Below are 23,159 nucleotides of genomic sequence, written 5' to 3'. Positions count from 1 at the left end.
CACAGCCATTTTCTCTAACTTCCAAGGAAAACCTTAGGAATGGCTCTGCATATCTAGAGAGCTGGTATTTGCATGCAGAGATGACCAGGTAAGAGAAAACAGACTTAAACTGCAGCAAGAGAAAATTAGGTTAGTCATAGGGAAGAACTAGGGAAGCTAAGGGGAGTTAAGGTCTGGGACAGGCTCTCAAGGAAGGTCACTGCTGGAGAAAGTGAAAATTGTCCAAGGGGTGGGTATGTCTGGATTGCTAAATGAGATCATGAGACACTCCCTCATTTTATGGTTCAATAAGTCTCATGGAACTTGGTGTGAAATCCAGAAACAGCTCTTCTTAAGGAATACAGAATGGCCGGGCTTCTCTGTCAGGCCCGGAGAGCTGAGGGGCTCAGGGGAGCTGCGTGGTGGGGCTGCACGCCTCCCCCACCCCGGGGGACTCTCTGCTCCTCCCGTTCCTGACCGTAGATGGTTAACAGCTAACTTTCATTGGGTGCCAACTTTGTGTCTGACTCTGTGCCTTGTGCTTTGTTAGCTAGTGAGCCCCATATTGCTGACTGAGAAACTGAGGCTTGGAGAAGTGATGGATTTGTCCAAAGTAATGCACTTGGAAGAGGCCGAGCTGGGGGCTGTGCCCTCAGCCACTGCTCAGCACTGCCTGCCCAGCCTCAGCAGCACACCGTGTCCCCCTCTGTAGGGACGTGGCCTGCTGTCTCTTGCTGTAGTTGTGCACTGGCACCAGTTCCCACACAGACTTCTCTAGCACCTGTGGCAGAGCTCAGGCCCTCCTGGCCCATCCGGGCCTGTGTCAGTCCTCCAGCTTTGCCCAGCTCTGCCCTGAGTCCAGACACAGGCTGGCACTCTGTGGGGAGCCGCGGGGCAGCAGGCTCAGGTGGAGGCAGGCTTGCGGGGCCGAGGGAGGATGCGAAGGAAGAGAGAGTGCTTCGGAGAGTGAGACCTGGAGGAGCACCATGTGATGGGGCACAGTCTCCATGTGACCAAGACTCCACCTGGGACCCCTCACCTGCCAGAGGGCTTGGTGATGGTGGGCTCGCGTCCCAGCCAGCTCCTGTGTGTGTGAAAATCTGACGCTCTCCCCCTCATTTCTGATCATCCCTGGAGTGACATCCTCTTGGGGTTCACCTCCAGTATCAACATGTGTCAGTTCCATCTCACCAGCATCCCACTGAGCATTCAGCACCTTCCCCCTACTCCATTTCACCTCCCAGGCATGCCAACCCTGGCTTGCTCTCTGCCCAGGCAGACTGGCTGTCACTTTAATATGTATGATTTATCCTCACTAAGCACTTCATGAGTATTGGGGGAATTTACTTGAGACGAGGGTTTTAGGAAGGGCTCTGCTGCAGAGAGTGAACTTCTCTGCCACAATCTGTATCCACTCTTGTCCCCTGCCCTTTGGGGTTGGAAGGAGGGGTGGGCGGGCAGCTGCAAGTGATCTTCCTTATGCAGAGCAGCTCCGGGTTCCTCCCGGGCCCAGCAGACACGTGTCCTGGGGGGAAGGGAACTTGAGCAGGACAAATGGCTTCTCCAGGCTCCACACTCCCTTATGAGCAGTTAGAGCTCTGACTAGCAAAAACAAATCTTATCCCTGTTATACCCACTCTCTCTTTTCCCTTCCTCAGACAACTTCGGGTCATGTCCAGTTTGACAACTGCAACTTTGAGAATGGGCATATCCAGGTCCATGGCCCAGGCACCTGCCAAGTGAAGTTTTGTTCCTTCAAAAACACCCATGTCTTTCTGCACAATGTGCCGCTGTGTGTCCTGGAAAACTGTGAATTTGTGGGCAGTGAAAACAACTCTGTGACTGTTGAGGGCCATCCATCCTCAGAAAAGAACTGGGCCTACGCGTATCTCTTAGGGCTTATCAAGTCCTCTCCCAGCGTGCTCCCCACAGAGGACTCTGACTCTTTAATGTCCCTGGACCTGGAGAGCAGGGACCAGGCCTGGAGCCCGAGGACCTGTGGCATTGTCATTGAGGGCAGCCAGAGCCCTACCAGCCCAGCCTCTAGCTCCCCTAAGGCTGGCTCACAGGAGGCGGAGGTGGGCAGTGATGTGGAAAGGGTGGCCCGGACCCCAGACAGCAGCGACGGAGGCCTGAGTCCCAGCGGCGAGGATGAGGATGAGGACCAGCTCACGTACAGACTGTCCTACCAGGTGCAGGGCCCGCGGCCAGTCCTGGGGGGCTCCTTTTTGGGCCCCCCACTGCCGGGAGCATCCATCCAGCTGCCCAGCTGCCTGGTGCTGAACTCACTGCAGCAGGAGCTACAGAAGGACAGGGAGGCGATGGCACTGGCCAGCTCCGTGCAGGGCTGCCTCATCCGCAAGTGCCTCTTCCGGGACGGGAAGGGAGGCGTCTTCGTTTGCTCCTACGGCCGAGCCAAGATGGAAAGAAACGTCTTCCGGAACCTGACTTACGCGGTGCGGTGTATACACAATAGCAAGGTGCTGTCCCAAGGCTTACTGTGCAGACACGAGGCCTCACTGGGTCATCAGGAACATGATTTTTGAGTGGTGAGAGGGCTTCCGTGGCTGTGTGCAGGAGGGTTTTGATGGAGCTATTCTGTGTTTTTCAAAAAATCACCATCTTGTAAGCTTATAACACACACTCTGCCTCATGTCCCTCATCTGATTTGGACAGAGCAGAAACTGTTCTTCCTGTTTTACAGAAGAGGAAACAGGCCTAGAGAGGAACGTGACTCACTCAGGGTCACGTGGCAAGTTAGAAGCTAAATGGAACAAGGATTGGAACCCAGATGTCCCTCCTCCTTTCCCTATGTTATGTTGCTTCTCAAACATGTCACCCAGCTCTTAGTAGAAGGAACAAGGGCTCTTTAGCCTGAATCTGAGAAAATTCAGGGAGACATGATCCAAGCTTGTGTGGGTGGTTGAGATGGCTTCCCACATGAGGAGAGGGTCGCCAAGGAAGGTGGGATGCATGTGGTGAAAAGGAGGTGCAAAGTACAGCTTTAGGCAGCAGACGTTGTGTGCTAGGGCCTGGATGTGAGGCTGAATTCAGCAGTGTGCTGGGGATGGAGCGGGTGTTGGAAAATGAGCAGGGAGGTGAGCAGAAGCCACCTTGCCAGGGCTTAGAAAGCCCCGTGGAGATGTAACTTCATGCTAAGAGCAGTCCCTCCTACCACGGATGCCAGAAGCACCCTCGTATCTGCAGCCCCTTTGGGCACCGCAGGACAGTCTGCAGATCCTGAAAACAGCTGAGGATGGGAAAGGCTTCAAAAAGGAAAGACATGGTCTTCTAGAAAGAATCATGACATAGCTCCTAAGTTTGAGTCTTGCCTCTCCACTAATTCACTGTGAACGTTACCTTCCTCTTCTGTGAAATGGAAATAAGCACTCCTGCCCCGCCACCTTCACTGGGGGTTTGTGAGGATCCAGTGTCGTAATATTGGCAGAAGCACTTAACAAACTAAAGGGCATTGTACACGTGTCACATGTGGGTCTTGCAGGTCTCCAAAGGCTCCTGGAATGGTTAATAGCAATTTCGTCTTAATTATATTTTGTCCACTTCCAAAGAGTATTTCAGGTGGCATTACCCTGAATGCACAGTGTAAGACTGTGCTATAAACAGAGAATAAAAGATGATGGTCAGATAAAAGGGGTGGGTGATAGCTTTGCTTGTCGGGGTACCATGATGGAAGGATGTGGGTTGAGCCCTCAGGAAGGACTTTCCTCCTTGCATGATTGTTAAGAGTGTGGCTTCTGAGTCAGATTCTGGCTCTGCCCCTTATAAGCTGTATGTCCTTTGGACTAATGATGCTACCTACTCCGTGGTGTGGTGAGCATTTGCTTTGTATATGTATATCAGGTGCTTAGCAGTGTGTCTGGTGCATAGCAAATACTCCATAACTGGGTTGATTTATTTGTTTGTTTGTAAAGACTTAAAAAAAGCTTTCCTGGGGGATTGGTGCCTGGGCCAGGCCGTGCAGAAAGACTGGGAGTTGGCAGGGTGAATCTGTGAGGCACCGGAGGTGTGCGGGAAGGCCCAGATGCGAAGAGGACACGGGACATTCAGAGAGTTACAAGTTGCCTCATTAGCCGGAGCATGAGGTGAGGGCTGAAGAGGAGACAGGGAGGGGTCAGCAGGAGGCAGTCAGCTGAAGGACAAGTGTCCTGCTGGAGATCGGAGTTGTCCTGAGGACAGTGGGAACTCACTGACAGATGTCAGGCAGAGAATTGTGGTCAGATCTGCATTTGGAAAGCTCATTCTGTCAGCTTTGTAGAGGATGGAGTGGAGAGGAACAGGCTAGAGACAGAGTCCATGAGGGGCAGTGGATAATTAGGGTCCAGAGATGGAGAGGAGGGGAAAGGGCAGTCGCTTGGGGAGAGAGTAGCTGAGGTTATGTGGCCTCGATTTCTGGCCTGAGTGGCTGAGACAAAGGCAGGGAGTGGGAAGCTGAGAAGGTGAGGTTGTGGAGAGAAAGATGCTAGGCTGAGTTCTGGGCACATTGAGTTTGGAACATTGGTGACATCTGGTGACACGGGGCTGGGGCTTTAGAGAGCCATGTGCCCTGACAGGCAGACTTGGCAGCAGGTGGTAGCTGGAGTCGTGACAAGGACAGGTGAAAAGTTAAACAGCTTTAGTTGTAGCCCTCTTGAATTAATGCCCCGAGGGGACTTTTGGTAGGAAACGGACAGCCAGCTGTTCCTTGTGAGTCTCCAGAAGGGACCCTGAAAAATTGATCTTGGCTGTTTTTTGACGACAGCAATCCATGGTGTCTCATGAGTACCCAGCATCAGGGACACTTAGACGCCAGGTGGCATTAGTACAGGCGGAAGCTGCGGGCAAGAGTGCGGACCTTACTGAGCTGGTCCGGGTGCCCAGAAGCAAGGCCTTGATCTGGTGGCCCGGGGCCAGCCGCCCTGCCTCTGCCCTCTAGAACATCCCCACGAGGGTAGAGGCTGGCAGAAGGAACAAAGAAAAGTATCGCTACCTGTGATTTTTGTCTTGTTTCTTGGGTATCTGGTAATTTTTAGTTGAAAGTCAGAGATGGAGGTAAGTTGTGTCTGTGTGGGGAACCTGCGTGCCTGTCTCGCTAGGCTCCGGTTATGTTGTTATGATTATGTTCAGTGAATCACAGGCTCCCGATTCCTCTAGCATTACCATGGCTGGCTTGCCAGTGGGCTTCTCTCTGTTTTAGGTCTTCCTTTTGCCCCTGCTCCTCAGAGGGGGTCTGTCTCCGGGCTCTTGCCCCTCCCAGCAGTAGGCTGCTGCCATTTGTGGCTCCCCCTGGTTAGCCTGGTCGCATGGTGGGTGGCAGGGATTCTCTCGTGTCCCTGTTCATCCTTAGACTTAGGTAGGGGCTGTGTCCGTGGCTTTAGGACCTTGGCAGTGGGCCCTTTTCGGTGGTCCAGCCTCAACCTCAGCTCTGGGGAGGGGCTCTAGTGATCGAGGCCGAAGACATTTTCCTCCCACCTCCCCGAGTGGTAAAGCATTTATTGCTTTTCTATTCTCTTCCTTGAGAGCCGTGAGGTTTGCTGCCCTTCCCCCCGCTGCTTAGGGCTCATCCCCTGGGGAAGCGAGGGGAGAGCAGCCCCGGGAGGGGCTCAGCGCATCTCCCACAGCGGCTGTTGTGCTCTCCCCCGGGCGTCCGCCAGGAGGGAGGCTGGCTCCAGTCTCCTGTCTTTCTCTGTGAGCACCTGGAGAGGTTCATGGAGAAGTGAATAGATGTAACTGCTCCTGGAGCTTCTGTGCTCTCACACGAGTTCACACTTGGCCTTTGACAACGCATGAAAACCTTTGCTGAACCCTTTTTACCGGCTTGTATGGCACCTGAGTCTGTCCCGGCAAGTGTTCCTGTCTCGTGTCCTTGGAGACACCTGTTTCCCTTAGATTCCGGGCTGGCTGGTTGTTCTGCAGCCTCGGCTCTCTGATGGGTTCAAGGAAGGTTGTGTTTTTGTATCTTCCTGTTGTGAGTGTGGGAGCAATACTCTTTCCGACTTTCTCCATCCTAAGCAGAGGCTTCTCCTTGAAACTGTACTTCTGTTATACCTTACCCCTCCCAGAGTTTTATCCTAATGTAACATATTGTTAGTACACAGTTTAGCTTAACATAATACATATTTATTATCAATACTTAATTGTTTAAAATAAAGTCTAGATTTTTTGATATAATTATTAAGTACAAAAAGAAAATATAAGTGGCAGAACATCCCCTTAATAAGCTGTGTGCTGGTGCCTTGTTTTAAACAGACTTCCTTTTCTGTACACCAGCACATCTAATTGTCTCTTAGTTGGGAGTTTCAGTGGTTTTTCCACCCCAGAATAATACATCAAGAGAGATGGAGAAGAGGCATGAACAGGCGTTTGTCTTTAAAGTGGAAAGTGAAAGGGAAGGTGGGAGAGGAGAGCTGCGTGGTCCCTTACCCTCAGGTGCGTTCTCAGGCAGGTGAAGCTACGCACAGGCATGTGTGGAAGTGGTGGGTCTGGCACTTGATTCCATTCAAAGTAGTTGTGCCCTGGGGCCCCTGGGGAAAACTTCATGCAGCCCCAGTGCATGGAGAGTTTGCAGACCACTAAACCCTGTCTTCTCCAAGGGTTCTTTCCCTGCCATCATCCAGTTACTTGTCCTGCTCGGGAGTTGTGAATATGGAGCACAGGGCCAGGCTTCCATCCAGGTCTTATTAAAGACCCGGTGTGAGGTCGGGGGAGAGTCTGCAGGGCAGAGCTGGGCAGGATGTGGAGACGGTCCCGTTCTCCGAGCACACGGCGGCGCGTGGCTGGTCTGCGCCAGGTGGAACTGCGCGGACCAGATGGGAAGGAACAGACTCAGGTATTCCCCGAGCAGTTCTTATAAACACCTTTGTGACAGGAGAACGAATGGCTCTCTCTTCTCTGCCTAGATCATCATGCTCAGAAACCACATTCACCACTGCAGAGCATCAGGCATCTTTCTTCGCTTGGAGGGTGGAGGCCTAATCGCCGGCAACAACATTTACCACAACGCAGAGGCTGGCGTCGACATCCGGAAAAAGTCCAACCCTCTCATTCTGGTACTTCCCTCCATCTCCGTGCCCTTTTCACGGTGGCTCACCTTTTCTGAGGATGTTTAAGCAGATGTTGCTGTCTTGAATTGCTATTGCTTTCTGTCTGCCAGTGGTTCCTGCCCTTTTCTCTGTGTGTCCATGTGACTCTGTCTCTTTCTCCATGTAATAAGAGTGACTTTGGAGAAGTCACTTCCCCACGACGCTCCCAGTAAGGAAGCAGGACCAGATGGACAGGGAGATTTCACAGGGCCTTCCCTCCCTCAGGCCTGATCCACTCTTATGGGCTTTGAGTTTGGTAAGACAAGAGGTCTGACCTAAAACACACTGAGATCAAAAATAAAATGCCAAGTTAGTTCATTATTTACTATAAAAGGACATTTAGGATACTTAGTTCTGAAGATTATCTGTTTCATGGATATCATGAGGCCATAGTGAGTTTGAGCTTAAACTCAGTGTGAAAGCCACTGAAAATCCTAGAATGTGAGACCAGTGATATGAGAGATTTGCCCCCCTTTCCACTCCGGCCTTCTCTGAGAGACAGATTTCCCAGAAATTGGGAAACATGATGGACTTTTTATGGGCTTGGAAAAATAATATCCACCCTTAGGTGTAGTACTTACAAATGCCAGATACTGTTCTAAGCACTTGATATGTATTTTATTTCATTATGGTTTAATCCTTACGCAATCCTGTGAGATAGAATTATTATTATCCCCATTTTATCGATAAAGACACTGAGGCACAAAGAGGCTAGGGATCTTGCTCCAAATCACACATCTAGTGACAGAGCTGGGATTTGAATCCAGGCAGTCTGACTTAGAGTGGATGTTCTTAACCCAGTATAGCTAGACTGCCTTTGCAAATGCCAAGAAAGGCGAGTTCCTAACTGTATTTAAAAAGACACGCCTCGGCAGTGTCCTCTGCCAACCACTTCCTCTCACGCCTTCTGCTGTGTAGCTTGTATCTGATGCATGGCTTTGGCTTAGGAAATTATTGCTACTATTGCCAGAGAGATGAGAGCAGTTTGCCTTCCCAGGGACAGAGGGGACAGGCCGGTTAGCAGGTGGAGGGGGAGAGGAGGATTACCTGGCTTTGTGAAAGGACACGGGATGGGAACAACGTTACTTATACCTCTCTCCCCGCACTTTTCAGCCCTGTGAGGGACTGTAGGCAGTGGTTACCCTAATGAGTCTGCCAAATCCTCCAGGGGAAAATCTGGAAGGTTGAGTAAGAATGGGAGAGCTTGCAGCATGAAACACTGTAAAGCAAACTGGACTTTATTTTGCTGAAATAATTTTGGAAGAGAAACAGCTGGCTTCCTGGCTTAAGGATAAGATTGTGTTTAGGCTGTAAATTAACAATTGGAATGAAACAGTTTTACTATAACTTATTGTACCCTAAAAGTTCTGTCACTGTGCACAAGCAGCTAACTGACTAGGCAACAGAAAAACTAGGTTTCAGGTGCGGCTTTGCCAGAGACATCCTGCGACCCTGGGTCTGTTTCCCCGTTTGCATGGAGAGGGATAGAATGAGTGTCTCCAAGGGTCCTCGTAGCTCATGCATCTTCTGTGACCTCATGCCTCGTGGGACATGGAAACCTAAGCTCCTCAGGACCACACCTTCCATAGCAACCCCCACCCCACCCTGAGTGAGAAGCCAGTGACTCCCCTATTCCCCGGGTGGCCCCTCGGGACTGCAGTTAGCCAATGTTCCCATGTGCTGGGGTTCTGCCCCCTCCTTGAGAAGCGGGAGCCCTGGGTGACATGGCCTCCCTGGATGATTGTGTGTTTTGGGGATTCTTCAGAGTCTCAGAAATTTTCAGTAGTGTGCATTGCAGATGAAGAAGGGCAAGAGCCCTCAGCAGTAGGGACCCACATGACTGCACCCCAGGAGGCTGGGCGGGGAAGACTCCTCTCTTGAGAGTCGCTCTCACAGGTGTCCACATATGCACCTGCCTACATGAGCACCTGCCCAGGAAGGGCAGGGCGGCTGCCTGGTCTATTCACTCTGTTTTGTGCTGGGGACCCTCCAGCGACGTGGCTTTTTCTGCTGGTTCATCCTGGCTCTGCTCTGGGGCAGCACTGAGCACACTGCTTCTTGGGGGCGTGTCTGATCTGCCTCCTGTGGTGTCTCACATTCACTTGCAGTGTAACCAGATCCACCACGGCCTTCGCTCTGGCATTGTTGTCCTTGGCAATGGGAAAGGCATCATCCGGAACAATCAAATCTTTTCAAATAAGGAGGCTGGCATTTATATTCTGTACCATGGAAATCCGGTTGTCAGGTATGTGCCACTTGTACCCAGACCATCCCGCTCACCCTCAGTCCCTTCTTTCCCCTCTGATCTTTCTGTTTCCCTACTCCACGTCTCTGCTTCACTTGAAACTTTTTCTTTTTAATTTTTGGGGGGTGGTAATTAGGTTTATTTTTAATTAATTTATTATTATTTTTGGAGGTACTGGGTATTGAACCCAAGACTTCATGCATCCTAAGCACATGCTCTACACGCACTGAGCTATATCTCCTGCCAGTTTGAAACCATTTTTTCAAATAGATTACTAAAACAACTGTACTAATGCAAGCAAAGCAGAGACAGACTTCATCAGTTACCTCACGTCAGTAACACCTCCTTTTGTGTTATTGTATCTGTGTTTTGTGCTTTTTGTGCCTATGTTCCCTTCCAGTTAACTATGGGTGGCCATTCTATTCAGCAAACTTACTGAGCACTTCTAATAATGACAACAAAGCCAAACAAGAGGCAGCTCTGATCCCTGGGAGGTTACTGTAGTCTGGAGGACACATGTACCCAGAAATAATGCTAAGATAACTAACTATAGCATGGAGAGTTCAACTTACTGGACAACTCCGGTCAGTTGATAGTGGCTACCTGGGATGCTGCGTTGAGATCCAGAGGCTGCATCTGATGTCAGCATTTATCAGTGGTGTAAGCTGTAGGTGGGAGGGGCCGTGGAGCTGCCCTCCCAGCTTCGTATGCGGCAGACGGTGATGAGTGCTGTCAAAGCCACACCGAGAGAGGGAACCGTTCTGACGAGGGGGCTGTGGGAAGGCCTCATTTGGGAGGTGGCAGTGGAGTTAGATTTTGAAATAGGGGGAGAGCTTGGCCTCTTATGGAGATGGAGAGTAGACATGCCTAGTGAAAGGAGCAGCATGAACAAAGGCAGCAGAGCCTTTGTTCAGGAGATTCGGGGTTAGCACACAGTCCACTGCAGCTCGAGAAAAAGTCCGACACCAGTTGTGACATTGGTATCCAACATCTTAAATCAGGTCTGTCCCAGGCAATCTTGGGTCCTGTGGTCACTGGAGCCTGAGCTTTTATATCCCTGTGGCAGTCCGACTCTGCCGTGCAGTGTGGTGGAAAGCCTTGGGCCGGATGAGGAAGGCCTTCTGTAGTCCAGTGAGGAACGTAGAGTTTATTCTGTCTCGGTAATGGGGCGTCATTAAAGGTTTTCAGCAGAGGACTCACACGGTTATGTCTGGGCCTTACAAAAGTAACTGGCATTAATGTGCAGCAAATGTGTCCTGAGGGTGTTTGCCCTGTATTATTCCATGTGTGCTTTTCCATGTTTTTGCGTGGCCTTTATATTTATCACTTTGGACAGTTTCAGAACATTCCATTGTTTTGCTATTCCCTCATTTTTGAACCAGTCCGATTACTAGTAGGCACCTATTTTTTCACCGCTATAGACAGCTTACTAAAGCCTTAGTAATTATAGAGCTCTTTTTCCATCTTTTGCATTATTGCCTTAAGAGTATGGGTTTGCATGTATGCGTATTATTCATTTAACACACATTCAAGTGTTTTCTCCATATAAGGTGACAGCAATTTAAAAAGTGTGTACAAAGAGTCTCTGCTCCATGGAGTTGACAGTCACATGTTGGAAACAGACAAACACACAGAGAGCCAGGAGGGAAGACTTACAAAACAAGTGCTTTAATAGGTCTTCATACAGGTGCCAAAGGAGTCCAGCCACGATTTCAGCTGAACAAGTCAGGGCAGGGCACGCTGGGAGCTGACATTTGAATTGTGTTTGAAGAATGAGAAGGGTTTCACGGCCACAGAAAAGGCATTCTGGGTCTGGGGCAGTGAAATTCAGGGTATGTTCTGGGAAAATGGTATAAATGTCTGGGCCTGTGATGTCCCCGGGGGGACTGAGTAGAAGATCAGCCTGCATTGGGGTTGATACTGGAGCACAGAGGACCTCAAACACCAAGAGTGGTAGGTGGAATCATGGCCCTCGAATATATCCATTTCCTAATCCTTGGAACCTGTGCATGTTGTCTTACAGGGCAGAAGAGACTTTGCAGATGTGATTAAGTTCAGGATCTTGAGATGAGGAGAGCATCCTGGATTAGCCAGATGGGCTTAGTATCATCTCAAGGGACCTTAGAAGAGGGGGGAGGAGGGGAGCTGGAGGATGAGAGCCCAGGAGGGAAATGTGTCAGAGAAGCAGAGATCAGAGTGATGAGGCCACGGGCCAGGAAGTCCGGGCAGCCCGTGGCAGCTGGGAAAGACAAGAAATGGATTCCTCCCTAGAGGCTCCAGAAGGAACATGGGTCTTGATTTAGCCCTGTCAGACCCAGTTTGAACTTCTGACTTCCTAAACTAGAAGAGAATAAGGCACAAAGTCTGCATAATTTGTTACAGCAGCCAGACACCCAGACCGTGTGGTGCCGGAGAACTGCTGAAGGGCATTGAGCAAGGAATATTACAACCAGACCAGGGCTTTAAAACATGGTTGCTTTGACGGAATAGGCTATGCTTTTTCTGTTTCTTTGTGAGGAAGGGTAGGGATCTGTGGGAGGGCACAGAGTGAACTGGGAGGTCCCCGAACTGACCTGGATGAGGCAAACCACAGCATGTTCTTTGGCCAGTGACAGTTATGTAACCTGTTGTGTTTTTCTTTTTTGCCTTGGCTGCAAGGAAGCACAGAACTCAAACTGGCTTGTCCGTAGTTAATATCCCACTCTTGGTTCTTGGAGCAATGATCTGTCCCCTTTTCCTCATGTTTTCTGGTACCTCTTCTATCTGTGTTCTGCCCACCCTGTATACACACACATGCATTGCTTCTCCAAGCGACTGTGGATCCTTTCTGCAGGTAAGTGAGATCAGTGTTAAAAGCGTACCAGTCACGCATTTGCTGCTATGGCACAGGTCTCAGGAATATGAGTGAGGCATGCCCTAGCCCAGGGCCTGCATCTGACCCTAAATTCTACGAACCCATAGTAACCATCAGCTGACTGAGTTGTAATCACATCAAAGCAGATACTTCAGATCTATCTGAGGGAGAACATAAGGATGTTTTTAGCAGATAATTTCACTCTAAATTTCCAAAGTGCATAGTGTAGATGCATTGACATTTGGCTTCCCCAGCATCAACATAATTTGCTGTTTTTCCCCAAGGACATTAACCATTTGGCCCCCATCCTAGGAGATGGGAGGGCTTATTATCAGCCAGCTCCTACTCAGTGAAGTTCTGTGGGGTGCCAGGCCCTGTGTTCAGCCCCTTTTTAAATCTAGATTTCGTCTTATAAGGCATGCCATTATTTTATGTTTTCATTCAGTGGGTAGGCAACTGAGTTAACGGAAAATAAGGTAGAAAGTAAGCTGTTGGATACAAACAGAAGATGGTAGGCCTGTTACAGGTGGAATCTGATTCAGACTTTGTATGCAGATCACTCCCAAACAAGCTTAACACAGGCTTCTAGGAATTCTTGACACCACCCAGACTTTCCCTGTTACCGTGCACCATGATGACGTTTGTTTAAAATGGTGTTAGTATGTGGACAATGGTCCAGAGAGGCCGCAGGGACGTGGTGTCGTTGTGCTTCTATGGCATAGTCGTAGGTTGTTTCTGGCCAATAATAACTGAAGATTGCTGACTACTTGGCTTCTCGGGCTTGGGGAGGTGCCCATGCCCCTGTGGACTTGAGCCCCCTGGGAAGTCCACAAAAGAAGGTGGTCACCTTGGATGGATGTTGTCTTTGATGCATGATGCTGGTCTGGTCTCACCTTTTGTTTTTCTCCTTCCATTCTAGCCAGAACCACATTTTCAGGGGCCATGCAGCCGGCATAGCTGTGAACGAGAATGGCAGAGGCCTCATCACAGGTAGGGCTGGGACTGCCTGGAGCCGCAGCCAGCCAGGCGACCACAGCCGAGCCAGCGGCCCTGGCTTCCCATCCACCCAGTCCTTCACCTCGACAGACTGGCCTCCTTCATGCTGGCTAGCATCAGGGACGCCGGCTGCATGCACCGGCCATGCTTCTCAGGCAGGGAGGGAGTGTCTGCTCTGTGCCAGGCCTGGCGCTTACAGAATCTGAATGGGCGGCTCACGTAACAATGTCAGAAGCATGGATGCCACACAAACTCTCTGAATCCCTCCCCTTGGCTTTTGTACAGGCTTGTGCCTACTCTGGCACTCCATCCCCATTTCCCCTCTGCCTGGCCAGCTCCTACTCATCCTTCCAGTCTAACCCTAAGTGTCATTTCCTGAGGGAAGCCTGCCATGATTTCCCATTATATATAGACATACTCACCCAGTAGGCCTGCTCTGCAGGACATCGTACTTAATTTCTTGTGATCTGTGTAATGTCAGGCTCCTTTGCTGTAAGGCAGTACATATAAGGCGAGGATCAAGTCTGTCTGGTATATCAGTGTAGCCTCAGCACAGAGCACAGCCATACCTGGGACAATATAGAGATTCAGTAAATACTGGGCCAGTGAATCCCCCCGAATGAATCCAGCCTGCCTTCATTCATCAGACATTTGTTGAGCACACGCTGTGTGCAGGAGCTGGGATACAGCAGAGAACAAAACAGATGTGATTTCTACTCTCAGGAACTGACATTTTAAGATTGGGGAAAAAAATAAAAACTTTTTTTTTTCCAAGGAAAGTCATACCAACAGCTTACTCTCTACCTTATTTTCTGTTAACTCAGTTGCCTACGCACTGAATGAAAACATAAAATAAGGTAGTAGAGGAACTGTGTGGGTGTTAAGGACTGTGTGATCAGGCCAAGCGTTTCTGAGAAGGTGACAGGTAGGCCAGAAGCTGAATGATGGGAAGGAACGCAGGAAAAGAACCAGGATCCACTCAGGGCCAGCTGTGGGGACAGACTTGATGTGCCTCAGGGGCCTGGAGGTCGTGCATGTGACTGCAGTGATGAGGCAGGAAGAGGCCAGGGTCTCATGAGCCATAGCTGTCACGAGAGGCTGAGAGTCTCCCCTGCCACAGTGCTGGGCAGCCATGTCCCAGGAACCCCCCCAACTTCCTAACTTGTGACTCTTCAACCCACTAACCCCCAGAGTCGTGGAAGAGCAGGAGGGAGGAGGAAGGCTGTGGTCAGTCCTGAGTTGAGGCTGAGAAGGACAGGCTGAGGGGAGGGTATAGCTCAGTGGTAGAGCGCCTGCTTAGCCTGCATGCAGTCCTGGGTTCAGCCCCCAGTACCTCCATTAAAAATAAATAAATAAACCCAATTACCTCCCCCATAAAATGAAATTTTAAAAAATAATAAAAGCATTTTTAAAAATTTAAACAAAGAAAGAAAAAGAAGAATAAGGACAGGCCTGTGGGGAAATGGCTGGATTTGGCTTCAGCCCCCCGAGGACTGACCCCCACCAGGACAGGCAGCCCTGCCTGACCTTGGCCCAGGGACTCTAAAGCCAGTTAATGCTTAGTTATCAGTCCTCAAGGCCACTGGGTACAGTGGGTTCTGGGGATATAGGAGAGCACAGGACAGACACAAACCCTGACCTTGGGGAAGGCAGACAGCAGACAAGTCCCTGGAAAGTCAAACACCAGACAGGATTTGGGGTGCTGACTGCTGACAGGGGAAGGCCTGTGTGTCCTTTCTGGACTTTCCTTCCTGTCAGCTGTCCAAGTCCTAGTTGCCAGCTTGGTAAGTGGCCCTTGACCCACTTCTCTGCCTCTTTCCATAGAAAATGTCATCCGAGAGAATCAGTGGGGAGGTGTGGACATCCGCCGCGGAGGGGTCCCCGTCCTCAGGAGCAACCTCATCTGCTTTGGCTACTCAGACGGCGTGGTCGTGGGGGATGAAGGCAAAGGCCTGATAGAAGGAAACACCATCTACGGTGAGGGGCATGTTCCGAGGAGTGGGGGAGGTTTGGGCCCAGCCTAGCCTGGAGGCAGGAAGCCCAGGTTCCATCTCCAGCTGTGGGTCCTGAGAAAGTCACCACCTTTCCCTGGGCATCAAAGACCTCATCTAGAAGAACAGCATTGATCTCAAGTCACAGCCACGCAGCCCCTCTCAGAAGGCATGAGCCCCTCATAAACCACCCTCTGATCCAGATGACCCTGTGGGGTCAGCAAAGCAGAGAGCTTTATCCCCACTTAAAATAGCTGAAGGCAGGAGTGGATCTTGTGTAAGGATGGGGCCATTTATTTCTGACACGTGGACATCTGACTCTTCTTATCCTTTCTTTTGATCCAGAGAACTAAAATTATAATGGGAGAAATAGGGTAATAATAGAAGAAAACTGTTCTCACTCATTCTGGGACTTTGGGCAAGGCCTTAATCTCTCTGGACTGCATCTCTAACAATAGTAATAGCTAACCTACATTCAGGCCCTGGACTCTTGCTAGGCCCTTTCTATGTGTTGTCACATTTAATCCTCATGACTGCCTTCTGAGGTAGGCACAGTTATTAACCCCATTTTAAAGATGAGGAAACTGAGGCACAGAGAGGTTCAATAACCTGCTCAGGGTCACACAGCTAGAAGTGGTAGGGCTGGGGCTCAAAGTGAGGCTGCCTCCATCTGTGTGCAGGGAGGGGTTGGGCTGGATGAGCTCAGAGGGCCCCTTTGTCGCTGTCACCGTGGGCCTGTGTGCTTCTGATCTGGAAATGGGGCTTTGAGAGTTCCCAGATCACCTGTACACCCCATGGAGTTATTCTAGTTTCGAGACTGACCTGATTGGCATTACCCCTCTTGTATGAAGGAGAAGCCTGCAGCCAGGCCCTAAAGTGACTTGTCCAAGGCCATTTGCAGAGCAGGGACTCAGTCTCCCAGGCCAGTGCCTTTTCTGCTTCCCCTCATGGGGAGTCACTGGGTGCTTGGCATCAGTGACCAGCCCCTTTCGCTGTCCCAGCTAATAAGGGCTGTGGTGTGTGGATGATGTCGTCCAGCCTGCCCCACGTCACCAGCAACCACGTCAGCTACAATGGCCTGTATGGAGTGGCCGTGTTCAGCCAGAAGGACGGCTCTGGGGAGTTCCCTGGGGGCCACGGGGCCCAGGAGAGCTTCAGCGAGGACGGGGACGCCATCCTGTGGGAGACGGAGCTGGAGAAGGATGAGGACCCGCTGCGCCGGCCGGTCACCGTCGCTCTGGTCGAGTCCAACAGTGTGAATCATAACGGAGGTGAGGCCCCTCCCCACGGCCCCGGCTCCACGGCCTCCCGTGCTCTCCCTGCCGTAAGGCGCTTCCAGCCTCGTCGGCCACTTCCTTCAGCCGCTTAACCTGGTACCCCAGTTCAGGGTTTCCTCCATGTCACCATGCTGTCCAGTAGGACAAGCAAAGCCACATAAATTCACAAATACCTGATTTATTTTCGCTGTTCTCATCCAAGCCAGGAGAAGCAACAGGCAGGTGGCACCAAAAGGCTCGGCCTTGCAAGCTCACAGCTCCCATGAGATTCCTCAGTGGTCGTCCTCCCCATAGCCTCCCCCAGCGCAGCCCGGGGCCTCTGGCTCTGGTGGCTGGTGGATGTCACCCCTAGTGGGTAGTCCTCACCCCCCAGATCTGCCTCCCATGCTGCTGCTTCCTGACCAAGTCATGTGGCTCTAAGCCTGCTGATTTAGTGCTTTTTTTCTACAAACATGTAGTGTCTCTAAGAAATTTATTACTTCCTAAGAAAAAGAAAATGTTCTAAAACAGTGGGGAGGCAGATTATAGCTCAGTATGCAGAGCAAAACAAAACAACACAATTTTCTAGCAGGTGAGTCTGTCTGTTTAGACATGGAATGGGCTGCCTCGAGCAGGTAGTGAGCACCCCATCACAGGAGGTACAGATGGCAGCAGGATGAGTGTGTTGTGGGAGGCATTCGAGCACAGGTTGAGAGCCTGGGCCAGATGACCAGCTGAGCCTAAGGAATCTTCTCACATCATGTTTTGCTGGCTACTTTAATGAGGACTTAGTTCAGAAGGCACAGAGCTTCCTTGCTGTTCCTGGGTTTCCTCCTGCTCAACTTGGAAGATGCAGGGCTGGTTCTGCGTGTAACTACCTCTCTTCCCCCTGTCCCCCTCCTGGGTGCACGACTCTAGGAAGGCTTTTCCTACTGGTGTTGTCAGCGCTGACCCTGGCCACCCTGTGCTTTCTCTGTTCCCTGTCCCCTCCATCCATAGCCTCAGGACTCTATGTCCAGAGTAGTGAGGCGCTGCATGTCATCACCAATGTGATCCATGCTAACGGGGACAGAGGCATCACTGTGGCCCAGAGCAGCCAGCTCACCCGTGTGGCCAACAACAGCATCTCCTGCAACCGCCAGAGTGGGGTCAAGGTCGAGGCGCAGTGCAAGGTGGAGCTCCGGGGCAACGGTATCTATGACAACAGAGGCCATGGCATCATCACCAAGGGTGACAGCACTGTCGTCATTGAAAATGACATCATTGGCAACCGGGGCAGCGGGCTGCAGCTCCTGCCCACGTCCGACACGAAGGTGTGTATGTGTGTATGATGTGTGTGCCAGCACAGGGCATGGCCTTCAAAAGCCCTCATGCCCTCTCTCCTGAGAAGCAGAACTTTAATCCTGCAGCACTCTGCGAGGGTGCTGCCAGAAGCCAGCCTGGGGGACACAGGTGGGCCTTCACTCGGGAGGCAACCTATGAACTGGGCCCTGAAGAATAAGGCTCACTGGCAGGAAGCGGGGGTCGGGGTGCCACCTGAGGTGTCTTCAGGGCAAGATCAGGGCTGTTTCAGCTCTCTTCCCCTCACAGAACACTCTCACACAGGACCTGGTATGCAGTAGGTGCTTATGAGGAGAGAAGTCTTGCCTTGGGGCCCTTTCACACACTGTTCCCTGTATACCCGGACTAGACTTCTCCCCATTTTTTTAACTCAGTCCTACAGTGTGGCTGTCACTTTCTTCAGGAAGGCCTCCCTGACCCCGCAGGCTGTTTGAGGTGCCCCTTTTCTGGACTTCTGAGGTGCTTATGCCCACCCCCCTCAAAGAGCATTTCCCACAGGGCTCTGCTGTTCCTTTGCTTGTTCATCTTCCCACAGGACAGTGAGCTCTGACCTCCCTTTTCACGCAAAGCCCTGAGCTGGGTGCTAGAGTCTCAGTGTTGAGCCAAACAGACCCATTCCCTGCCCTTGTGAAATTTCAGTCACAAAGCCTCTTGTTGGCCTTGTGGCTTCATGAGTCATTGACTTAGGCAAGGTGTAACGAATTCCTCGCCTTTGCATCTGAGCACTGTAGGGGCAGAGGGAGAGGAGGGCTCGCTGTTGCCTCAGTTGGGCTGCCAGTGGCCCTAGCTTCTAGGAGCACGTCTCCTGCTTCCAGGCCTTCGCACATTGTTCCTTCTTCCTGCAACAACTCTCCCCTGCTCTGCTCCTGATAAACTCCTACGTACCCATCGCCTCCTCCAGGAAGCCTTCCTTGGTTTCCTCTGGGCTGGTCTTGATAGTCCTTCCCTGAGCTTCCATGGCTCAATACTGACCTACCTAGCATGCTCTTACCCCTCAATTTTATAACTGGTCATTCACTTACCTGGCTCCCCTACCAGTCTAGGAGTCCCTGAGGTGTGACAAGCTCTGACTGCCTCTCCCAGGTAATAAAGAACCGGATCCACTCATTCCGGGCCTACGGCATTGCAGTGCAAGGCCGCGCCAAGGTTCTGGTGCAGGAGAACATCATCTTCCAGGGCAAGACCAACAAGACCATCTTTCAGCAGATCTCAAACAACCGAGAATGCATCATGCAAAACAACAAGTTCTTGGTCTTCAAGAAAAAGTAAGTGCTTGGGGTTGCCTAAACCAATCTTCTAGGACCACAGTGAGGTCAGTGGGGAAGCCAGTCCCAGTAATTGGGGCTGCTGCTGCTCCCCAGTCCTGCCAGCTTTCAGCTCTGATCAGATAAAGGCCTGAGCTTGGGCTGTGTGTCAGTTCTGGGCTGAGGACCTGAGCCTGACTCCCTAGGAGGGAATAAGCTTTAAGAATCAGGAGTACGTGGTTTCAAATCTCACCTCTGCCAGTTACTGGCTGTGTGACCTCAGGCAAGTTACTCAACCTCTCTGAGCCTTTGTAAAATCCAGTTAATCTTGTCTGCTTTGCAGATGAAATAAAATTATGTGACCGAGCAGCATACCTAAAGTGTCCGTGCCACTGCCACGGTTGTCCCTTGTTTTTCATATTCCTGTCTCAGCATATAGCTGCTTCACACTCACCTCTCCAAGCCTCTGTCCTGCCCCGGTCCCCATTTTCATGGCATCACCATCCATTCTGTTCTGGCAGCAAAATCTTTGCTTCTCATTCTCCCTGACACCAAAGTTCAGTCAGTTACCAGTTCCTCTTGATTGTGCTTCTAAAATGTTCTTATACCTGGCACCTCCTCTTCCCAGCTGCCAGCACCCCTCTCCCCAGCCCATGACCCCTGTTACCAGTGCAGCTGTTTCAGTTGTTTATGGGTGGACTCTGTTCTCATTGGTTGATAGTGTGCTATACTGGTTGCAGAAATAATAATAACTAGCGTTGTTGTTGGTATCACTTCTGCGCCGTTCATCCCTCTGGTCCTGTTGCAGCAGCTTCTTGCTGGTCCCCCGTCCCTTAGGCCACCCCCGATCCTGCCAGCTGTCCTCTGCATCCTGCCAAAGTCATGTCTCTAAATCAGCTCTGGGCGCGTCACATGCGTGGTCAGAAACCTCCGGTGGTTCCTCTTTTTCTGTAGTAACGATCTCTGCTCCTTTTTATTATACACTTTCTCAGTAAAGTATATTTTTTGAGGCAACCCCTCGTATGTATGCTTATATATTCGTAACTTAAAAATATACAGTAAGTAGAAATTCTAATATTTTCTTCCCATATCCCAGCAGCTCATATTGTGGACTCCGTAGGGTCCACTCCCTCCTTCCCCTTTGGAGACCCCGGGATTCAGGGTCCAGCCCAGATGTGTCAGCCTGGCACTGTGCACTGTGCACTCCTCGTTTCCTCTTTTCCTCACTCCTCAGGATCTCGCTCTGCTGCCAAACTCAAACGCTTGCAGTGCTTTGAACATACCCTGGGCTTTTACTCACCCCAAAAAGCCAGCCTCTGACTCTACCCACACCTCTGCAGTCCTGCTCGTTATAGTAGTATCATAAAAATACGTAGAAGACTTTGTTTCTGGCTTAAGAAACTCGGGATCTGATGTGTGTAAGAGGCAGTTCCTTATAACTTAGGACAGGAAGCCTAATCAGAGCTTCACTATCATTTTGATTTTCCCCGACCCTTCATAATCTCTCCAAGAGCTTAAGGGACTGGAAGCCTGCCAACTTCCATCCCCGGTAGATCTGCATGTTCCAGAGTGTCATATAAAAGAAAGAATACAGGGTGTGGTCTTTTGAGTCTGGCTTCTTATACTTTGCCCAGTGCATCCGGGATTCGCCTGTGGTGTTGCATCTGTTGTTCATTCCTTTTATCACTGAGTGGTGCTCCATGCTATAGATGTACTACACTGTTTATCTATGAGTCAGCTGAAGGGTATTTGGGTAGTTGCTAGTTTTTGGTGATTATGAGTAAAGGTTGCATACCATTTAGGGCCATCGAGCTGGGTAAAATTGGGGGAATTAAAGAAAAAGAAGAAAGCCACTGGTCTTATCTAGATCCTTGTTTAAAGATGGGGAAATAGGACAAGAGGGGACTTATCTGAGGTTACGTGCAGAACTGAGGGCAGGGTTAGAACCAGAATCAATTTCACACACGTCCAACCTCCTTTTGCTATCGCTTAACTAGGGAGATGCAACCTACACCCAGATTTAAACCTCTGGATCTGGTGATTTTGTGCCAAAGGTAATGTGCAAGGCATTCAGCAAATGCTCTAGACACTTTCAAATAGTTCACTCTCATTTTGCATCTCCAGGTCTGACACGTGGCGCCTGGCGAACCCACCTGCACGGCCTCACCTTGAAAACTCTCTCCGAGGCCCCTCTGCTGCTCATGGTGGGCAGAAGGTGACAGCCATGGCGACCAGGATCACAGCCCATGTGGAAGGTGGTTACCACAGCAAACGCAGCATCTTCTGCACCATCCTGTGAGCAGGCAGAGCCACGGAGTGGGGAGGCTGGGGGTGGTCCGAAGACTCGGGGAAGCCAGCACATACGCTGCTCTCAGGCTCAGCCCTGCCCAGCGGAGCTAAGTGGGGTGCAGCCTTCGGGATGAAGAAGTCATGCTTATGAAGGCTCCAGACCCCTCTCTGTCTTCTTACCACCTCCCTGAAAAAAAGGTCCCAAGCCTTCTGGGGACTAAGAACAAGGTACCTACAAAACACTTTAATTCTACAACCCTCAGCAGGAAGGAACTTGGAATTATTTTCCAGAAAGAAAAAGGGAACAGAGTTTGGTGGGTTTCCAGTCCCTCGAGCTCTTGTAGAGATTATGAAGAGTTGCAGGAAATCAATACTGAAACTTTGGTCAGGGTTTGTGTATTTGAGTTACAGGGAACTGCGTTTTACACACACCAAACCCAGACTCTTCTCAGGGAAGAAAAGATTTACTTCTAAGAATGGGAGGTGATTCTAGTGAGATGGAAAGAGACAACTGCCCCAGAATTTTCCCCTTTCCTAGACCCTCCAGGGACACTGCCACACCCTCCCTGCTGCCTGGAGAGGCTGGAGTTGGGTTCGGTTTCTTTAAGGACACAGTTCTCCTGGACATGGACCTGTAAGGGAGGAAGGGGACTGGGATACGGAACCCCTCTTGAGAGGCTGCCCAGGGATGATAGGGGTGTGCTGAAAACAGGAGGGGGCGTGTGGAGGTTTCCTTCGAGTGGCTCAGGTGTGCAGGCAGGTGCTGGGCCGGACAGCACAGGGAACCTACCCTCAAGTTGCTCCAAACTCAGGAGGATGTTCGTTAGCTCAGTGCCTGCTGCACGTACAGGGAGGGTTCAAATCCCACAAGCACACTGAGACCAGCCGCCCCTCCTGAGCACCAGACTGGTGGAGATGGAGGTGCCTAGGGCCCCCATCTGTGTCCATGTTCTCATGGAGACCACCTGCCTTTACTGACCCGACCATGGTTTCCCACTCTGTGCCTTGGCTCATGCTCTCCCCTCCTTGCAGGCTGCACCCACCCAGGTCCCACCCATTCCTCCAGGTTTGGCTCAGGCACTGCCATCTCCACAGAGCACACCCCGCCCCCCACATGGCAGTGCTCTGTCCCCACACTGTACATGCTGCCTTGCTTAGGTATTGTCCCACTCACCTGCCTGTGAGCTTCCTGAGGGTCATGGTCTGTGTCCCTAGTCCCCAGCCCAGGGTCAGTAGCCTGAGTGAAGAGGAAGGCCGGCTCCCCAAGGGCTGTGCTGAACTTAACTGTGAGTATGTCGGTTCCAAAGCCAGGCAGGCTCAGCCTGAACAGTCACCCCCTCCCCAACCCGGCCCTTTATGCAGGGCCTTCACCAGCCTGGTAGGGTCATTGCTGTGCACCTCACAGATGGCTTCCCAGGCTGGTTCTGCTGGGCCCCCGGTGCTGCTCTCCTGGGTGGGCAGGGTGGGGGCTGGAGGGAGCCAGGAGAGCTGGCTTCTCCCTGGGGACTTGGGGCACAAGAGCGTGGGCCCCTCCCATCCCCAGCACTGTCCTTTGCACTTACTCTGACCCTAATGTGAGTCGCTGTACAAAATGCTGCCTTTTATTTTGTAAGAAATGACTTTTCTGTGCACCAAGTGCTTATGAAAATCTCAGCAACCAAAATAAAGCTCTATATTTTAAAAGAGGCACTTCTAGGGGGACATTCCTTGATCTGAGTGTGTGCTAGAGTTCCTACATGCTGGATGCAGGCCCGTCACTGCTCCACCTCCCTGAGGCACCGCTGCTGCTTCTGAAGGAGACGGGGACCCGGGGCCGTCTTGTCCACTTAGCCTGTTCCCACACAATTCCCAGGGCCTGCATCCTCCTCATGTGTCAGTCAGGGAC

At 51.1% G+C, this 23,159-nt stretch overlaps 1 protein-coding gene across 3 annotated transcripts in view; it reads left to right on the top strand.

Annotated features, from left to right (window-relative positions):
* The window catches only part of FBXO10 (F-box protein 10), a 54,459-nt gene that overhangs the window by 22,050 nt on the left and 9,250 nt on the right, over positions 1–23,159 (top strand). Inside the window, exons 3-11 of one of the 3 annotated variants that reach the window (XM_072959749.1) lie at positions 1,638–2,459; positions 6,876–7,025; positions 9,167–9,303; positions 13,077–13,147; positions 14,978–15,130; positions 16,146–16,415; positions 17,319–17,713; positions 18,825–19,006; positions 21,110–23,088. In XM_072959749.1, the coding sequence (XP_072815850.1) occupies positions 1,638–2,459; positions 6,876–7,025; positions 9,167–9,303; positions 13,077–13,147; positions 14,978–15,130; positions 16,146–16,415; positions 17,319–17,713; positions 18,825–19,006; positions 21,110–21,284 (2,355 nt within the window). In that variant the 3' untranslated portion in view covers positions 21,285–23,088. Of the gene's footprint in view, positions 1–1,637; positions 2,460–6,875; positions 7,026–9,166; positions 9,304–13,076; positions 13,148–14,977; positions 15,131–16,145; positions 16,416–17,318; positions 17,714–18,824; positions 19,007–21,109; positions 23,089–23,159 lie in introns of those variants that run through there. The other 2 variants (XM_072959750.1, XM_072959751.1) reach the window with 2 other exon arrangements.

This window comes from Vicugna pacos, chromosome 4 (genome assembly GCF_048564905.1).
Source record: "Vicugna pacos chromosome 4, VicPac4, whole genome shotgun sequence".
Taxonomy (NCBI): domain Eukaryota; kingdom Metazoa; phylum Chordata; class Mammalia; order Artiodactyla; family Camelidae; genus Vicugna; species Vicugna pacos.
This window is presented reverse-complemented; position numbering and strand designations above follow the sequence as displayed.